The sequence below is a fragment of the Myotis nattereri genome (assembly GCF_964212035.1).
Source record: "Myotis nattereri genome assembly, chromosome: 7".
In the NCBI taxonomy this organism is placed as follows: Eukaryota; Metazoa; Chordata; class Mammalia; order Chiroptera; family Vespertilionidae; genus Myotis; species Myotis nattereri.
Genome location: NC_138082.1, coordinates 79,536,777 through 79,551,782, shown reverse-complemented (window position 1 = coordinate 79,551,782; position 15,006 = coordinate 79,536,777). Strand labels below are relative to the sequence as shown.

At 43.0% G+C, this 15,006-nt stretch overlaps 1 protein-coding gene across 1 annotated transcript in view; it reads right to left on the bottom strand.

The window, feature by feature from the left end:
- NCKAP5 (NCK associated protein 5) overlaps positions 1–15,006 on the bottom strand; it is an 870,011-nt gene that overhangs the window by 100,354 nt on the left and 754,651 nt on the right. The window contains exon 16 of the mRNA XM_081095330.1: positions 11,815–11,893. Within this exon, the coding sequence (XP_080951456.1) occupies positions 11,815–11,893 (79 nt within the window). The remainder of the gene's footprint in view (positions 1–11,814; positions 11,894–15,006) is intronic.

Below are 15,006 nucleotides of genomic sequence, written 5' to 3'. Positions count from 1 at the left end.
GAGAGAGAAAACCATTAATGATGAGAATCATTGATTGGCTGCTGCCTGCATGCAGGCACTCAGGATCGAGTCCACAACCCAGGCATGTACCCTCACCAGGAATCAAACAGTGACCTCCTGGTTCATAGGTCGACCCTCAATCACTGAGCCACATCGGCCCGGCAGTCATTCACTTCTATACTAATAAAAGGGTAATATGCTAATTAGACCGGGAGATCTTCTGGACATCCTTCCAGACAAAGCCATGGTGGTGGGGGCGAGGCAGAAGTGGTTGGGGCGATCTGGACAAGAGGAGAGGGCAGTTGGGGGTGGTCAGGCTGGCGGGGGGGAGGGGCAGTTGGGGGCAAGTAGGCCGGCAGCGGGGAAAATTGGGGGTGAGCAGGCTGGCAGGCAGGTGAGCGGTTAGGAGCCAGCAGTCCCAGATTGGAGAGGGTGCAGACCGAGCTGAGGGACAACCCTCCTCCCCCTGTGCACCAATTTCGTGCACCAAGCCACTAGTTTTTAATATTATGTTTACTCCATTCATTCTATTTTCTCTTTGGGGAGCTACACTTAAGTACATGTGGGTTTTATTGCCCTTAACCTAAAGTATCTGAACCTTACTTTCCTGTTACCCATATCCTTGGTTCTCTGTTACATATTTTGTGCAATGTTTCAATTCTATCTCCTAATTCACTAATTCTCTCTTCAGTGGTGATAAATACTATCTAACAACTTTAATTTTATATTATTTATTGGCTGATTTACCAATTCTGTAGTCTTTGCAGGACTCATTCTATAGCTTGTTTTTTTCTGACTCTCATTTGTCATTTTCCCCCTTTTGTTTTAGTGATTTTCTGTTGTAAGTTAATTTTCCTTGGAAATTATCTGTATGTAACTTTGGAGTGGGTATCTCAAGAGAGGATTTGAGTTGAGTTTTGCCAGATTCCTGGGAGTGCTATCAATCTGAGTCTGCATTTAAAAAAAAACAACTTTTCATTATTATAAATTTCAAATATTCTCAAGCAGTGTAATGTGTCCTCATACACCCATTGCCCCTCTTTAAAAATACTAATATTCTGCCATTCATGTTTTATATATTCCTTCCCCCAGTTTCTTCCTTGAAGCATTTAAAAGCATAACTCAGACCATTTAGAGATTTCACACTGGGGGATTTAGGGCACACACAGAGAGATCCACATGAGTGTGAGCTTCAGAGAAGGCATTTTTTTTTCTTTTTTCCCTGCCAGAGTCAAGGCTGCACTGAGGTCGAATCAGAGCTTATCCTCTCTGCAGGGCAGGTCTGCCACCCCTGCTCTTAGGAGTCAGCTTTAGGCTGAGAAGGAAGCGTGCTTTGATCCAGCGGCCCACCTGCTCAGGCCCTAGGCTTTCATCTTGTCAACAGTTCCGTTTCTTAAGACTAGGATTCGGGTAAGGTGACCAACTGTTCTCGTTCAGTCTAGCTTGGGGCGTATCCTAGGATGTGGAACTTTTATCCCTAAAACTGAAGAAGTCTCAGGCAACTGGGGCAGCTGGTGACCTGGCTCCAGATCACCAGAGACTACTGCAAATGTAGACTCTTGAGCAAATGCTGAATATAGTACTCCCCCGCCCCTTTGGATACAAGCTTTTATGCTAGCCCTAGCTTCTGAGGAATTGCAGTAAAACCATGCATTTAAGAAAAAATAAATAAATAAATAGATAGATACACACACACACACACACACACACACACACACACACACCCATATGTATTGATTCCAGAGAGGACGGGAGAGGGAGAGAGAGACAGAAACATCAATGATGAGAGAGAATTATTGATCAGCTGCCTCCTGCATACCCCTGACTGGGGATTGAGTCCACAACCCAGGCATGTGCCCTGATTGGGAACTGAACTGTGACCACCTGGTTCATGGGTCAACACTTAACCACTGAGGAACACAGGCTGGTCGAAAATATGTATATTTTTATATTATACTAGATGCCTGGTGCACGAAATTTGTGCACAGGTAGGTCCCTAGGCCTGGCCAGTGATCAGGGCTCATAGGTTCCCTGCCTCCCCACCTCCTCCTTCCCTCACTCCTTTAGTGCCCTGCCATCACTGCTGGTCACCTGCCATATTCTGCGCTGCCCCTGGTGGTCCGCGCACGTCATCGCAAGTGATCGAACTCCCAGTCTCCCTGTCCAACTCCCGAGGGGACACTTTGCATATTAGCCTTTTACGTATATAGATTCTATACTTTCAGAGGTGGTGTTCTGGGAAAGGATTCCGAAATTCTGATTTGAAATATTGCCAGATAAGAAGAAATCTCTGAATATTTACTTTTAAACATTGAGCTCACCTTCAAAATGTATCGTATGTCACATAAACTTCTGGATTCTTGGCCTCTGGTGAAAATGAAAAGACTTGGCTCTACAGGGCTAGCCTTCTCTGGTGGTATCTGGAATTGACAAGTAGCTGTTTCCCTGGGATGGGTTGTGGTCTATCCACTCCTCAGAACTCCCATCACTCGTACATTGTGCACATGTGCACATCAAGGCCAGCACCCCCCACCCACTGACTCAGGGCTCATTTGAGTTTGCAGCCCCTGGTCAAGCAATCTACTAACGGGATCCTTGGTGACCCAAACAGGACCGAACAAGGACCTACTCATCATTCAGCACCCGTGGGTGCTTGTTAAACTTTACTTCACAGCTGTGGACAGAGCTGGGTTTGAATGCTGGCTCCACTCCACACTCGCCCCTTTTCAGGGTACCCACTTCCTCATGGATGAAGGGCGACCACAGTTCCCAAGCTGCAGAGGTGACATGAGGATAAGACAAGGCAGCGCACATGAAAGACTCTGGCCAGTGCCCAGCACAGGGAACCTCTGAATCAGAAGGAGTTATTACTATAACATGCATCACTGTCTCACTGCTTTTGAATTTTTCTGTCACACGGGGTAGCTTTCTGCTTCCGGGGCTGAGGCACTCTGCTGTCCAACTTTGTTTTGACCCACCTAGTCCTGACTATGCCATGGTCACACATACACTCTTACACTTAAACTGAATTGCCTGCCTTTTGCAGAATTGAGGGAATGATACAAAAAGAGGTCTCCGTACAGCTATTTCAGACTCCCCAAGCTTGCACTGTGAGCAACAGGTCTCCAGGAAGAGACCCAGGAAAAACTTATGTGTCTAATAAGCCCACCTCTTACCTGTTCGGTGGGCTGTTCTCCCTCCGAATCAGCACCTGAAGTTTCACTCCAACCCAGGGTCCCAGGTTTGTCTCTGCCCCTGGCAGTGGAGCTCTGCCTGCAGGATGCCACCCTCACTTCTCTAAACGCCCAATCACTCCTGTGCCTCTCAGTGCCCTGGCGGAGAACCATCCAGCTCCTGGCCATCCCTTTGGGCCTTGCTGGTACTACCCTGAGATGGACTGAGGCCATCAGTCAGTAGCACTCATGCGTGTCTTCCCAGAGGCCATCCGTACTGTAATGGGAACCTGAGGAGCCTCACCCAAGGCGTTATTGGTAGGTAGAACATTCAGACACATCCTTGCAGGTTGCCAGCAGGGATCTTATGAGGGAGACAGCCCTTTGGGGGCCTCACAGAACCTGGCTGTCCATCCTTTTACATAGACACATGACTCTACCACAGAACACCACGGCCGAGGACACATGGGGACCAGCGTATCTGTTTGGTCCAAGGCTAAGAAAGAAAATGAAAGCTAGTTTTTATTTTAAAAGTTGAGATGTGATCAACAAAGTGATTGGATGGTCACTTCTTATCATGTTGGTTTTTTTTTTAGAAATCTCCACAGTCTATTTATTCTCAGTAGAAACAAGTTCAAACATCTAAGCTTGGCTTTCAAGGTTTCCATTGCCCAGTTCATCCTACAAAACCTGCACTGTCTGTCCCTCAGCCTCAGGCCTCCCTCTGGCTCAGGCCCTCCCCACTCGCCTCCTCTGCAGATGCATGCTCTTCCCTCCAGGCGTCTGCTCATGCTTTTCCCTGGAGTTGAAAGACTTTCCCCTTTGCTGGTGAACCCTACCCCTTAGAACAGCAGTTCCCAAACTTCAACCAGATTGGCATCACCTGGGGATCTTTAGGAAAATACGAATGCCGGCTCCCATCCCTAGACCTAGTGATTTGTTATAGGTGTGATCTGGGCATCAGCATTTTTAGAGGATTCCCAGGTGACTCTGATGTGCAGCAAAGTCTGAGAGCCATTGTTATAAAAAATAAATGCTCTTAAACTTCAATATCTGACTCTCTCACTCTTGTCTTTTCCTTACAGATAAAAACCAACGTTTCCAGCTTCATTCACTAAAGCTGAGCTCCACCCGCTGCTCGGTGCACTCATATGTATGCAGATCACACCTCGTTCTTATCTGTGAATCTGTGATCATATTGATCAGAATCATCCGTTTGCTTCTCTGTCTCCCTACTCGATGGAGTTCATAGAGTGCAGGCACTGTCCCTGGCATCTAACACAGGAAGTGACTTGTAGAAGATGCACAATTTAGTTTTTTAAAAGATGAAAACTTTTTATCAATTTTTTTAGAGGAAAAAGAAGGGGGAGAAACATTGATGTGATAAGGAAACATTGATAGGCCGTCTCCTGCATACCCCCTAAAGGGGATCAAGCCTGCAATCCCGGCATGTGCCCTGACCTGTAATTGAACTGGCGACCTCTCAGTGCATGGGACAATGCTCAACAAACTGAACCACACCAGCCAGGGATGCAATACAGCTTGGTTGAACTAAATAGAACTCAGATCCCTGGTGCAATCTGTAAGAACACACATTTTAACTTTGCAGGTCTACAATTTTCTCTCCCTTGCGAAAAATTAGAAGAAGGAAGCCATAGACTAGAACCCAGCATGCTCAGAAAACACAGAAACTGCACCAAAGCCTGACCTCAGGACGGTCTCTGGCCATTTGAGGAAAGCCCTCCCGGAGCAAGGTGACAGATGGTAGAGCACCAGCCACAAAGGAGTGAGAAGCAAGGAGGGTGACATGTGACCCTCCAAGCACAGGGCTTTGTACACAGTAGATCTCAGCAGATATGCATCAAGTAGATACATAACTAGTTCCAGTTCTTGGTCAGAGGCACCACATGATCCTGTTTCCTTGGGTCTGTCCTCCTAACAGGCGGAGTTCCTAGTTCAGGCTGCCCAGATGCCAAACTCCCCCTCAGAATCTATCACTTGCAATTTTAAACAGGTGAACCCAATGCAGCCGTGGTGGAATTTCCTTGCCCAAGAGTGCTTTATCATACCCCTCAGGTGTCACCTCATATGTGGAGAAATGCAGAAATCATCATCCTGGGAACTATGAATATGAGATTCCAATGATGTAAAATCACTCTATCCTATTCCTCACCCACAGCCATTATTACCTAAGTAGTTTTCGGTTTGGTACCCATGTCAGTAGTCAACAGAACATTATCTGCCCAAGTTGTTATTGAGAACATTTGTACTTTCCACTCACATTGTGCTTTGATCATTAATGGCTCATCCTCCCTACAATTAAGCATAAATATGTCAAAAAGTTTGAATTTCTAAACTTCCCCCCCGGCCTCCCGCATTTTCACAGTAGGGAAAACTAGTAATACTCTTGAAATAAGATAGCTAATTATCAAGGACTTTAAGTGATTGGCAGCTTCGGTACTGAGAGCCCTGCTGTCCTATTTGTTTTAATTTGGAGAAATACAAATTCTAGATGCATTGTATTCCATAGGTTTATTTGAACCCCAAGAACTTGGTGGGTGATCAATTATGTATTTATTCTAAGTATTCTGGTGGCAAACTAATCCGAGTATAATACATTTTCTCAAAAAAGTTACTCAAGATTAACTACAATTAGAGAGCAGTGAGTGGTGGTTCAGATTGTGCAAAACAGAAACTAAGCATAAATCATTGAAATTAATTATATCTTTTCCAACAACTCTCCAAATTTATTTCCCAGGGCTTTCTTAAATGACAGTAAACATTTGTTTGTGTTCCTACAAGGCGACAGTATTGGGGAGGCGGCAGCACGCTGAGATTGCTGCATGTCTGCTGGTATCCACCCAGAGTTAAGAAGACTTTTCTTCCACTCTATTTTACTGGCTGTGTGGCCTCCCACCTGGAGGAAGGTTCCCATCCTGTGTGACTAAGCACTGGCTAAAGATCTGTTAGCAGAAGGGATGGCTCAACTGCTGGGAAGTGTTCTTAAAGACATGAACATATCCTCCCTCCTCCCTTCTTCTTTCCTGCTGGTTGGAAAGTGAATGTAGGAAATAGTTTTTCAACAGCCATCTTGGACCATTGAGGTGACCTTCATGAAAAGCATGAAAGGCAGAGGGACAAGATATGAGAAGCCTGGCACTATCCTATCAGCCTGGACCACCTGCCTCTGGAGTGTCATGTGTGACAGCAAGAATTTCTGTTCTTACTTAAACCACTGTACTTGGGGGTTTCTTTCACTCCCATCTGAACCTGATGCCACTGGTTTGAACAGGTAGGTAAATACAGTCTTGAATTTAAAAACAACTGTGGGCTGGATAATTCAAACTGTGCAATCCATATGTGGATAACAACTGCTGGCCATATTATATTAGGACTTTAATATAATAACAGTTCCAGATTCCTTCTGCTCAGATGAGATAAGCACCCAGGTCCTGCTTCTTGTCTTCCATGAAACTGCGGTACATGATTCAAGAGTCCGTGAGACCTGTTTTCTCCTGAAGAAGCACAGCCACAGACATGTGACCGTCCAGCCTTCCTCCTCCTGCGGGTACAGAGGCTACTGCACTTGCGGGCCATCCCTGGAATCAGTGTACAGACTCCTTGACAACTATAGCACTGGCTAAGGCCACCAGGGGAGGAAAGGAGGACACCACAAAGATCCCTTGGGGACAATTCCTGGGGTATGGAGGGGAGCACCAAGACAACTCCACACAGCTATGTGTCTGTCACATGGCTCTCTCCTCCCTCTGTCCCCACCAAACTCCAGACTGGGCGCAGTGCTACCATGGGTGAGATGCTTTATGGTTGGACTAGAGGCTTGATGCATGAAATTCATGCAAGAATAGGCCTTCCTCCCCCTGGCTGCTGGCACCGGCTTCCCTCTGGCCACTGACAGGCACCCTTCCCTCGCAGCCCCGGCTTTGTCCAGAAGGTCATCCGGTCTAATTAGCATATTATACTTTTATTATTATAGATGATAAAAGGTTACAAGAACATGTTGTGTGTGTTAGAGGTAAAATGGACATTGTACCTTGTAATCCAAGTTTCCTCTGTTTGGCTCAACATAGCTCCACCTCCCTTCTTAGCCCTCAGGCAGGCCATTAGTCTCAAAAGCAGGCTTAAATGACAAACAGCTTTTCCTCCTGACACTGCTTCTCTGCTTTTCATTGTCTTTCTTCTTCATTCAAGCCAGTGATCTGAATGCCTGAAACTTTAGTTCCCAAGAGTTCCTCTTAGCTAGAGGTAAAACTTTTCTTGAGTCCTTGTTATAATGCAAATATGTGACATGAAAGGGTACCTGTTTAATTCATTACTCCACTGACAGGAGCTAGTTTACCATATTAGCTAACTAATGTCTAGGGCAGTGATGGCGAACCTTTTGAACTCAGCATGTCAGCATTTTGAAAAACCCTAACTTAACTCTGGTGCCGTGTCACATATAGAAATTTTTTGATATTTGCAACCATAGTAAAACAAAGATGTATATTTTTGATATTATTTTATATATTTAAATGCCATTTAACAAAGAAAAATCAACCAAAAAAATGAGTTCGTGTGTCACCTCTGACACACGTGTCATAGGTTTGCCATCACTGGTCTAGGGGAATACAAGATAAGAAATTAAAACAACCTGGGGACATAAACTAGTGTATGGTCTGTTTAATAATTGAAAAGGGGTTACTTATTGAGCCCCTATTACCTCCTGTATAACACAATAGCACTGGCTAAGGCCAAGAGGCTGGAACCTCAGGGCTTGACCTGCCCGTTGTCATGCTCTCCTCTGGTGCATGGATTCTGTCAGAAGAAGGTAGGAGTGCACCCAACCAACGGGGGAGAGCCAGCAGGTTCATTCAGCCGTGGGACACTGGGACATTTGCCCACTGGGCTATTGGACAGATTGCTTTTTGTAACTCTTTTAGGTTTCGGAAACATAACATGTGTCCTTCCTTCACGAGTCTGCCACGCACCCTTCTTTTCTTGGACATCCCTTGATTCAGCTTGGCTTCTTCCTCAAACTCCTCAGAAGACATTTTCTCCCCATTATAGGAACTTCCAAATCCTCTGTCTTCATGTAGGGGATTATTTTTGATGCTATCACTGGCTGATGTTTTTAATATGAGACAATGTTAGTTGAAGTCCTACTTATCATTTAGCCCTACTTATAATTAGTATAACATATGGTGTGGATTTGTTATAATAGTTAACTAATAAGAAAGCAATTAGAAATATGTTGGTTGTGACCATTTGTGTTAATGCTGCTACCAGACTAGGCTAGTCACTTGCTTGTTGCTTATTAACATGGAATTCTTGACATTTTTTAGGATGGTTTAAAAAAATCCCACGGTATTATTTAACTTATTTTATAAATTTTGAATTTCAATATAGAGCAGGTTTAATTAACAATATCTGGTCTTATAATCAACTAATAAAATTTCGATTAACATGACTGTTCTTAAATGACAGAAATGCAAATATTCAGATTCACACATTTCCTGATTGTTCTTTGTCAAAGACATTAGCTGATACTTGGTTAGAAGAAGAACATATTTAGATTTGCTTAGTTGCTATGACTGTAAATAGTCTATGGTTATAAAATATTGTGAGGACATGTTGCAACACTTAGTCCAGAGAAAATAGGAACATTGGGATTATCAGAGTGCTAAAAAGTATCTACTCAGTCCCTCTTGTGGAATAAAGATAAATAACCACTGGACATGTGGAGTCTCATTCAGCCTTGAAAGGGGTGAACTTTTTATTTTTTATTTATTTATTTATTTATTTTTATTTTTTTATTTTTTTTTAAATTTATTGTTAAAAGTATTACAAAGGGTATTACATATGTGTCCATTTTATCCCCCTGCCCTAGACAGTCCCCTAGCCTCCCCTATCCCCCAATGTCTTATGTCCACTGGTTATGCTTATATGCATGCATACAAGTCCTTTAGTTGATCTCTTACCCCCCTACCTCCTGCCCCCCAACCCTCCCTGGCCTTCCCGCTGCAGTTTGACAATCTGTTTGAGGCAGCTCTGCCTCTGTATCTATTATTGTTCAAAAGTTTATAATGGTCTCTATTATCCATGAATGAGTGAGATCATGTGGTATTTTTCCTTCATTGACTGGCTTATTTCACTTAGCATAATGAAAGATCTGTGACGATCTTATTGATTGGTCAACCCAGGAGCCATTTGTCCTACTACCTCATGCCACATTCTTTCCCACCATCCTTTGCAGCTGGGCCTGGCCTTATGATGGGTTCTCAACAGTGACATGTATGGTGATGTCGTGGGAGTGGTTTCTGGAGGAGTTTTTCTCTTCCTTATATTCTGTGCCTTGAATGTGGATGAGGTTCCCAGGGTGGCAGAAATCAATCTATAATCAGAGGCAACACGCATAAGGACTGAAAGCCAGGGCTTTTGATAGCATTGTTAAGCGGCTATACCTCTTGTGTTGTCTTCCTCCACACTTTTTTTTTTTTTTTTTTAATTTGGAAATGTTGGGGAGCCAGGCGGGCAAGTACAACTCAAAGAGAGAGACTTCCTCTGATGCTCTGGCCCCTCCAACCTTTTATTTGGTCTGGGGTAGCCCTAGGGTAAGGAGGTTTGTCTGGGGTAGCCTTAGGGTAAGGAGGTTTCAATGACACACAGATTAGGTCATAACATGACCCTTAGGCAATTTACATGATTAAAGGTAGGGAGGTTGCTTCAGCTATCATTATCTAGATTAACTGGGTGTCCTCCACACTTTTAATTAAATAAGACGATTAAATGACTTTATTACTTTAATAATGGCTAGTTTTGTTGTTGTTATTATTTGCAGTCATAGCAGTTTATTCACATAGTTCTCCACCAGCTGAAGGTGCATCTACACTTAGGTGAAGACCAAGCCAGCTATCAGAAATGTGACGAAACTTACTTCCATGACAGTAACCTACAGCAGCACATGCCAAAGCACTTTCGGTGTTGATGGAGCTGTTCACGTGCACTATGCAGAATGTGTGGCCACTGAACACTTGAAATGTGGCTAGTGCAATTCAAGAAATAAAGCTTTAATTTTATGTAGTTTTAATTAATTTAAAGTGAAACGGAAATAGTTACATGTAGCTACCAGCTATTAGGCTGAACAGCACAGATCCAAAGAATGGCTAGTCTAGTTAAAAAACAAACAAACAAAACCTACGGAGATTATGCAGTTCTCTGGGAGAAAATTCAGCCTTTAAGTTTATGTATGTTGTCTTACAGGCCCAAGAACACCTCGTTATGGAGAAATGATGACTCATGGGGGCTTTACACAGCTTAGTGTTTGAAGGCTGTTAAACAATATTTAACTTGTTTATTAGCTAACTATGCAGAACTGATACCAATTTAAGCATTTTACATTGACAACTACAATAAAGGCTGTCTTTCCGGAATAGTAATCTTATTGAGACTACGCTCATTCAGCTGTTTGTCAAGTCTTTTGTATTCCCAATTACAAATGAAAAGAATAATAATGGTGTGCCAGTCTCATTAAGCTATGGGAGCATAATCACTCTCTAAGATAAACTGTAAATTACAGTTTGCGAAGACTGCTGGGTAGACTAGAAAATCAGCCAAAAAGTGAAGCAATGTGGCGTTAAGAGCAGTGAGATGCTGAGAACTGGCAGCTGAAGGTCCTCCCTTAAAAAGGCAAGAGCGGCAGATACTGATCATCCCAGAACCCAGAAATCCGTGGGGCTCTCATGCCCTAGGACATGGGCTCCAAGACTGCCTGCCACACCCACATGTGGTTTGCAGAAATGATGCCATCATGCCTCGGTGTCTTACACACAGTAAATGATCAGCATGCTTGCATTCATAGCCCCTTCAGAGCCCGAGAAAGAACTAATTCTGCAAGTGTGCCTGGTGGCCCAGAGCTGTTAAAGTTATCACCTCCCCTATCTCCTGGCAAGGATCTCGGTCACAGACAGCTTCTCCATCACAGTTACTTCCGCCTGCTGAAAACAGGTCAGCAAAGTCCCTGTGGCTGCGAACCTGAGCCCCTCCAAGCTAGGTTATGCATACTTTTAAGAAATAGCTGACAAGCCAAACTTACTTTGGAGACAGGACAATCTATAAACAGGGTTCTAGCAGAAATAATAAAGAAAATGAGTTGAAGTCTTTGGCAAGTCATATGTACTTAAGCTCTTTGATTATTTGGTGTAACAATTATCTGATTTAAAAAGCATTCAATTCAAGAAAGCCAGCACCCCACCCACATTTCTAACAAAGAGTAGTTGCACAGGAGCTTCTGGAGACAATTACTAGAGAAACTGGATTGATTCCAAGTTGTTTTTTTTTCTCAGAGAACTATTTATTTATACTCAGCATTATTTCCATGTTGTATTGACTAGTACTCACTTCTCATCAGTTTTCTTTGCAATTCCTTTGCAAACACCTATGCCTCTTCATAGGTTCTGCTTTGATCCACTTATTTTATGGTAGCTTCCAATGTCTAAGAAGATAAAGGTTACCACGTGTGAGAGGTGAAGACCCAGTCTTGATTGTGAAGGCATAGACATGGTCTGTGGGAACACGTCTTCTGAAAGAAGATCTCATGGAGAAAATATCTCAGCTAAAGATGCATCAAGACATAAATTCTTACCTATGATGTGACTCTGAAATGCAGAATCTACAACTGTATCTTCTTCATCCTCTTGCAGGTTTTCAGTTGTCTCTTTTACCTGCAGCAATAAAAAATTACTCTAAGTTCTATTTATAATGTTAAGTAGATCCTTTGCCATCCTCAGAATAATCTCTAACATGTGAGCATGTGTATGTATATGTTTGATATATATATATATATATATATATATATATATATATATATATATATACTAGAGGCCCAATGCACGAAATTTGTGCAAGAGTAGGCCTTCCTTCCCCTGGCTGTCAGCACTGGCTTCCCTCTGGCACCCAGGACCCAGGCTTCCATTACAGCCCTGGCTTTGTCTGGTAGGTCATCCGGAAGGATGTCCTGAAGGACGTCTGGTCTAACTAGCATATTACGCTTTTATTATTATAGATACTATATACATTCTTTCCCTTCCACTTTTCCCCATTCTATCACTTGGCTTTATTTCTAGTGCAAGTTTTAATTATAAGAGCATATTTTCCAAAATATAACCACAGCTCTGAAAATGAGAATTTATAGGGCACCTAATTCTACATAAGACTTTGCAGATACCAGCTTTGGGTTTTAATACTTAATAAAGTCAGTAACACAGAGCTGTAAGGAAAAATTAAAGTCTACAGAAATATAATATTCCTCCAGAGTCAGTGGCTTCCACTACAAATTTTAATAAGAGTAAAGAAATATACTTAGATAACCTGACCCTTTCCAAGACTATAACTCTCTAAGACAATGATATATTTTTTTGTTCTTTGCACAATGAATGATGAAGTGACTATGACACGTGCTCAGTGAACTAGAGCAGCGAGGCATTTATCTAGAGTTTCCAGGTCAAAAACATTTCCCTTATACTTCCGCTGGAATATCCAGATGCTGAATGGCATGGATCAGATGGCACTCTAGAGAGCGTCTACTAACACTACAGGCTTTTACAAATGAGGATTCTGAGACCCAGCAAGTTTCCTTAAACATGTTTTAAGTGGCAACACTGGAACGAAAACCCAGGCCCACTACTTCCTAATCTAGCAGCACCAGTCATAATATCATCATCTACAACAGCAACAATGATAAAAACAGCGAACTATTGAACTCTCTGTAGCAGGTGCTCTTCACACCATGATCTCACAGGCCTCAAGGCAACAGGAGGAGGCAGGTGCTACTGTTAGTTCTATTTCAAAGATAAGGACCCTGGAAAAATAGACAGAACGAGTGACTACGTAAGTGATGGGCCTGAGATTCAAACACAGCAACTCTGGCTTGAGATGTGTGTTTATTTGGGGGTACTGTTTTATTCTCAGATTTCTGTTTGAGTATAGACTTGGCCTCAATATCAAGACAGCTTATGGTCCTTGGCAGAATGACCCGAAATAGCTTTTTAAAAATACACCCCAGCCAGTCACCTGGGAAGCCAGTAATAACAAGGTGAACTGTGCAATGAGTGCAATGGGGGTTCTGCTTAGGCACATATTAGAGGGTGCCGGTAGATTTGCTCAGGGGCTCGAGTTGAATGCCAAGAAACCCTTACTGTTATATTCATGATGTAGAAAGTCATATGGTTGCATCCTGACCTTGAGCTGAGTTTAGCTTTCTACTTTTTACCTCCTATTTTTCATATTTAATGCAATAAGAACAATTATTTACATTTTATGACCACAGTTTTAATGTTAGAATGTAATTGGTGCTTAATCTGTGCATGCTGACAGCCAGAAAATGGCAAACTCAAGATAGGGTGCAGGTGGCCACCTGAACCCACAAGCAGAGCTGTTAGGGTGGAATATCCAGAGGCCAGGTTTCATCACTTTCTTTCCCATCCTGTCTGCTCTGCAGGGATTTCCCTGTGTGTTAGCATCTCCAGAGGGAGAATGTTGGGGTAACTGGCTTCCTCCACAGCTGTTTCTAGCAGAGCACATTTAAGGATGGCAGAGAGGAAAAGTGCTCTGAGCATCACTGAGGCCAACAGGTTACTTATTTTCCTTCTGAGGTTCACCGAGCTCAGGGATCCTTTCGTGACAAGGCCACCAAAAGACCCACTGAAGGATTGCCCAAACCCCGTAATTAACAACCCAACAAGAACCATCTGTCTTTATTTATAGAAACAGCAAGGAAAACAATATTTTCAGCACATGCCAGTTCTTATGGCAATATGCTCCATATTTTCCTCCACCTGTTAGGTCATGTTCCATTAGGTGTTTCTAAAGTGCCCCATTTTAAACTTAAAGGGGTGCCCTGCTAACCTGCCTGCTGTGGTGTAGGTGAATCATCTCCATCAGCCTATAAAATTCTAAACCAAAGAATCTAATAATTAGAACCAGATCTTCATTTTATAGATAAAAAAAGGCTCAGAGAGGGCTAGTGATCTGTTCCGGGGTACATAGGATTTCAGTTGTAGCGTGAGCACTCCTTATCCCTATTCATTGCTGTAACTCAATTTTTCAGAGTGCACCATATTGTTATGGCCATCCTTTCCAGACCTTCCCAAGAGTGACTATGTTTTTCTTAGTGTCTGACAGTTAAATATGTAAGCAGCATTCCAAGTATACATAAACTACACTTATTTAAGAGTAGCAAAAATTTCCATGAGTGTGCGTGCGTGTGCGTGTGTGTGTGTGTGTGTGTGTGACTGCCCTGCTTTCCTTCCCTACTGACCTTTCTGTGGAACTTACCCATCATCTCTCTCCAAGTACCATATTTAAGAAAGACAACAAAAGCCACCTGTCAGCTCCTTGTCAGAATCTCCCAGGGTTTTATGTGCTTAACAGCAAATGCTACATGTGGTCTGTGGGGATTCATCAGATAAACTGGGCTTGCAGACAAGGCCCCTTGTTCTTTCAGGTCTCCTGGACTAATGACCCACGAGGAGCAGATGACCCCTGAGAAGGAATTTTGAGTTTGAATCTGATAGATGGAGAATCAACAAAGGAATGTAAAATGGGGGTGTGTCTTAAAATGGCATTCCTGTCAACTCTATCCATACCAACAGATTTCAATGCAAAGTGGTGAGTTACTAGAAAATTCCATTTGCCTATGGCAATGAGGGGCATAATTTGTGCTGGTAGCGGACTCCCCTTGTTAATTACATTTTTTTCATAGCCAGAAATTAACATTAACTTTCATTCATGGTCACACAGTGCTTGAAGTTGATGAGAGGTTGTGGGAAGCTTCCTG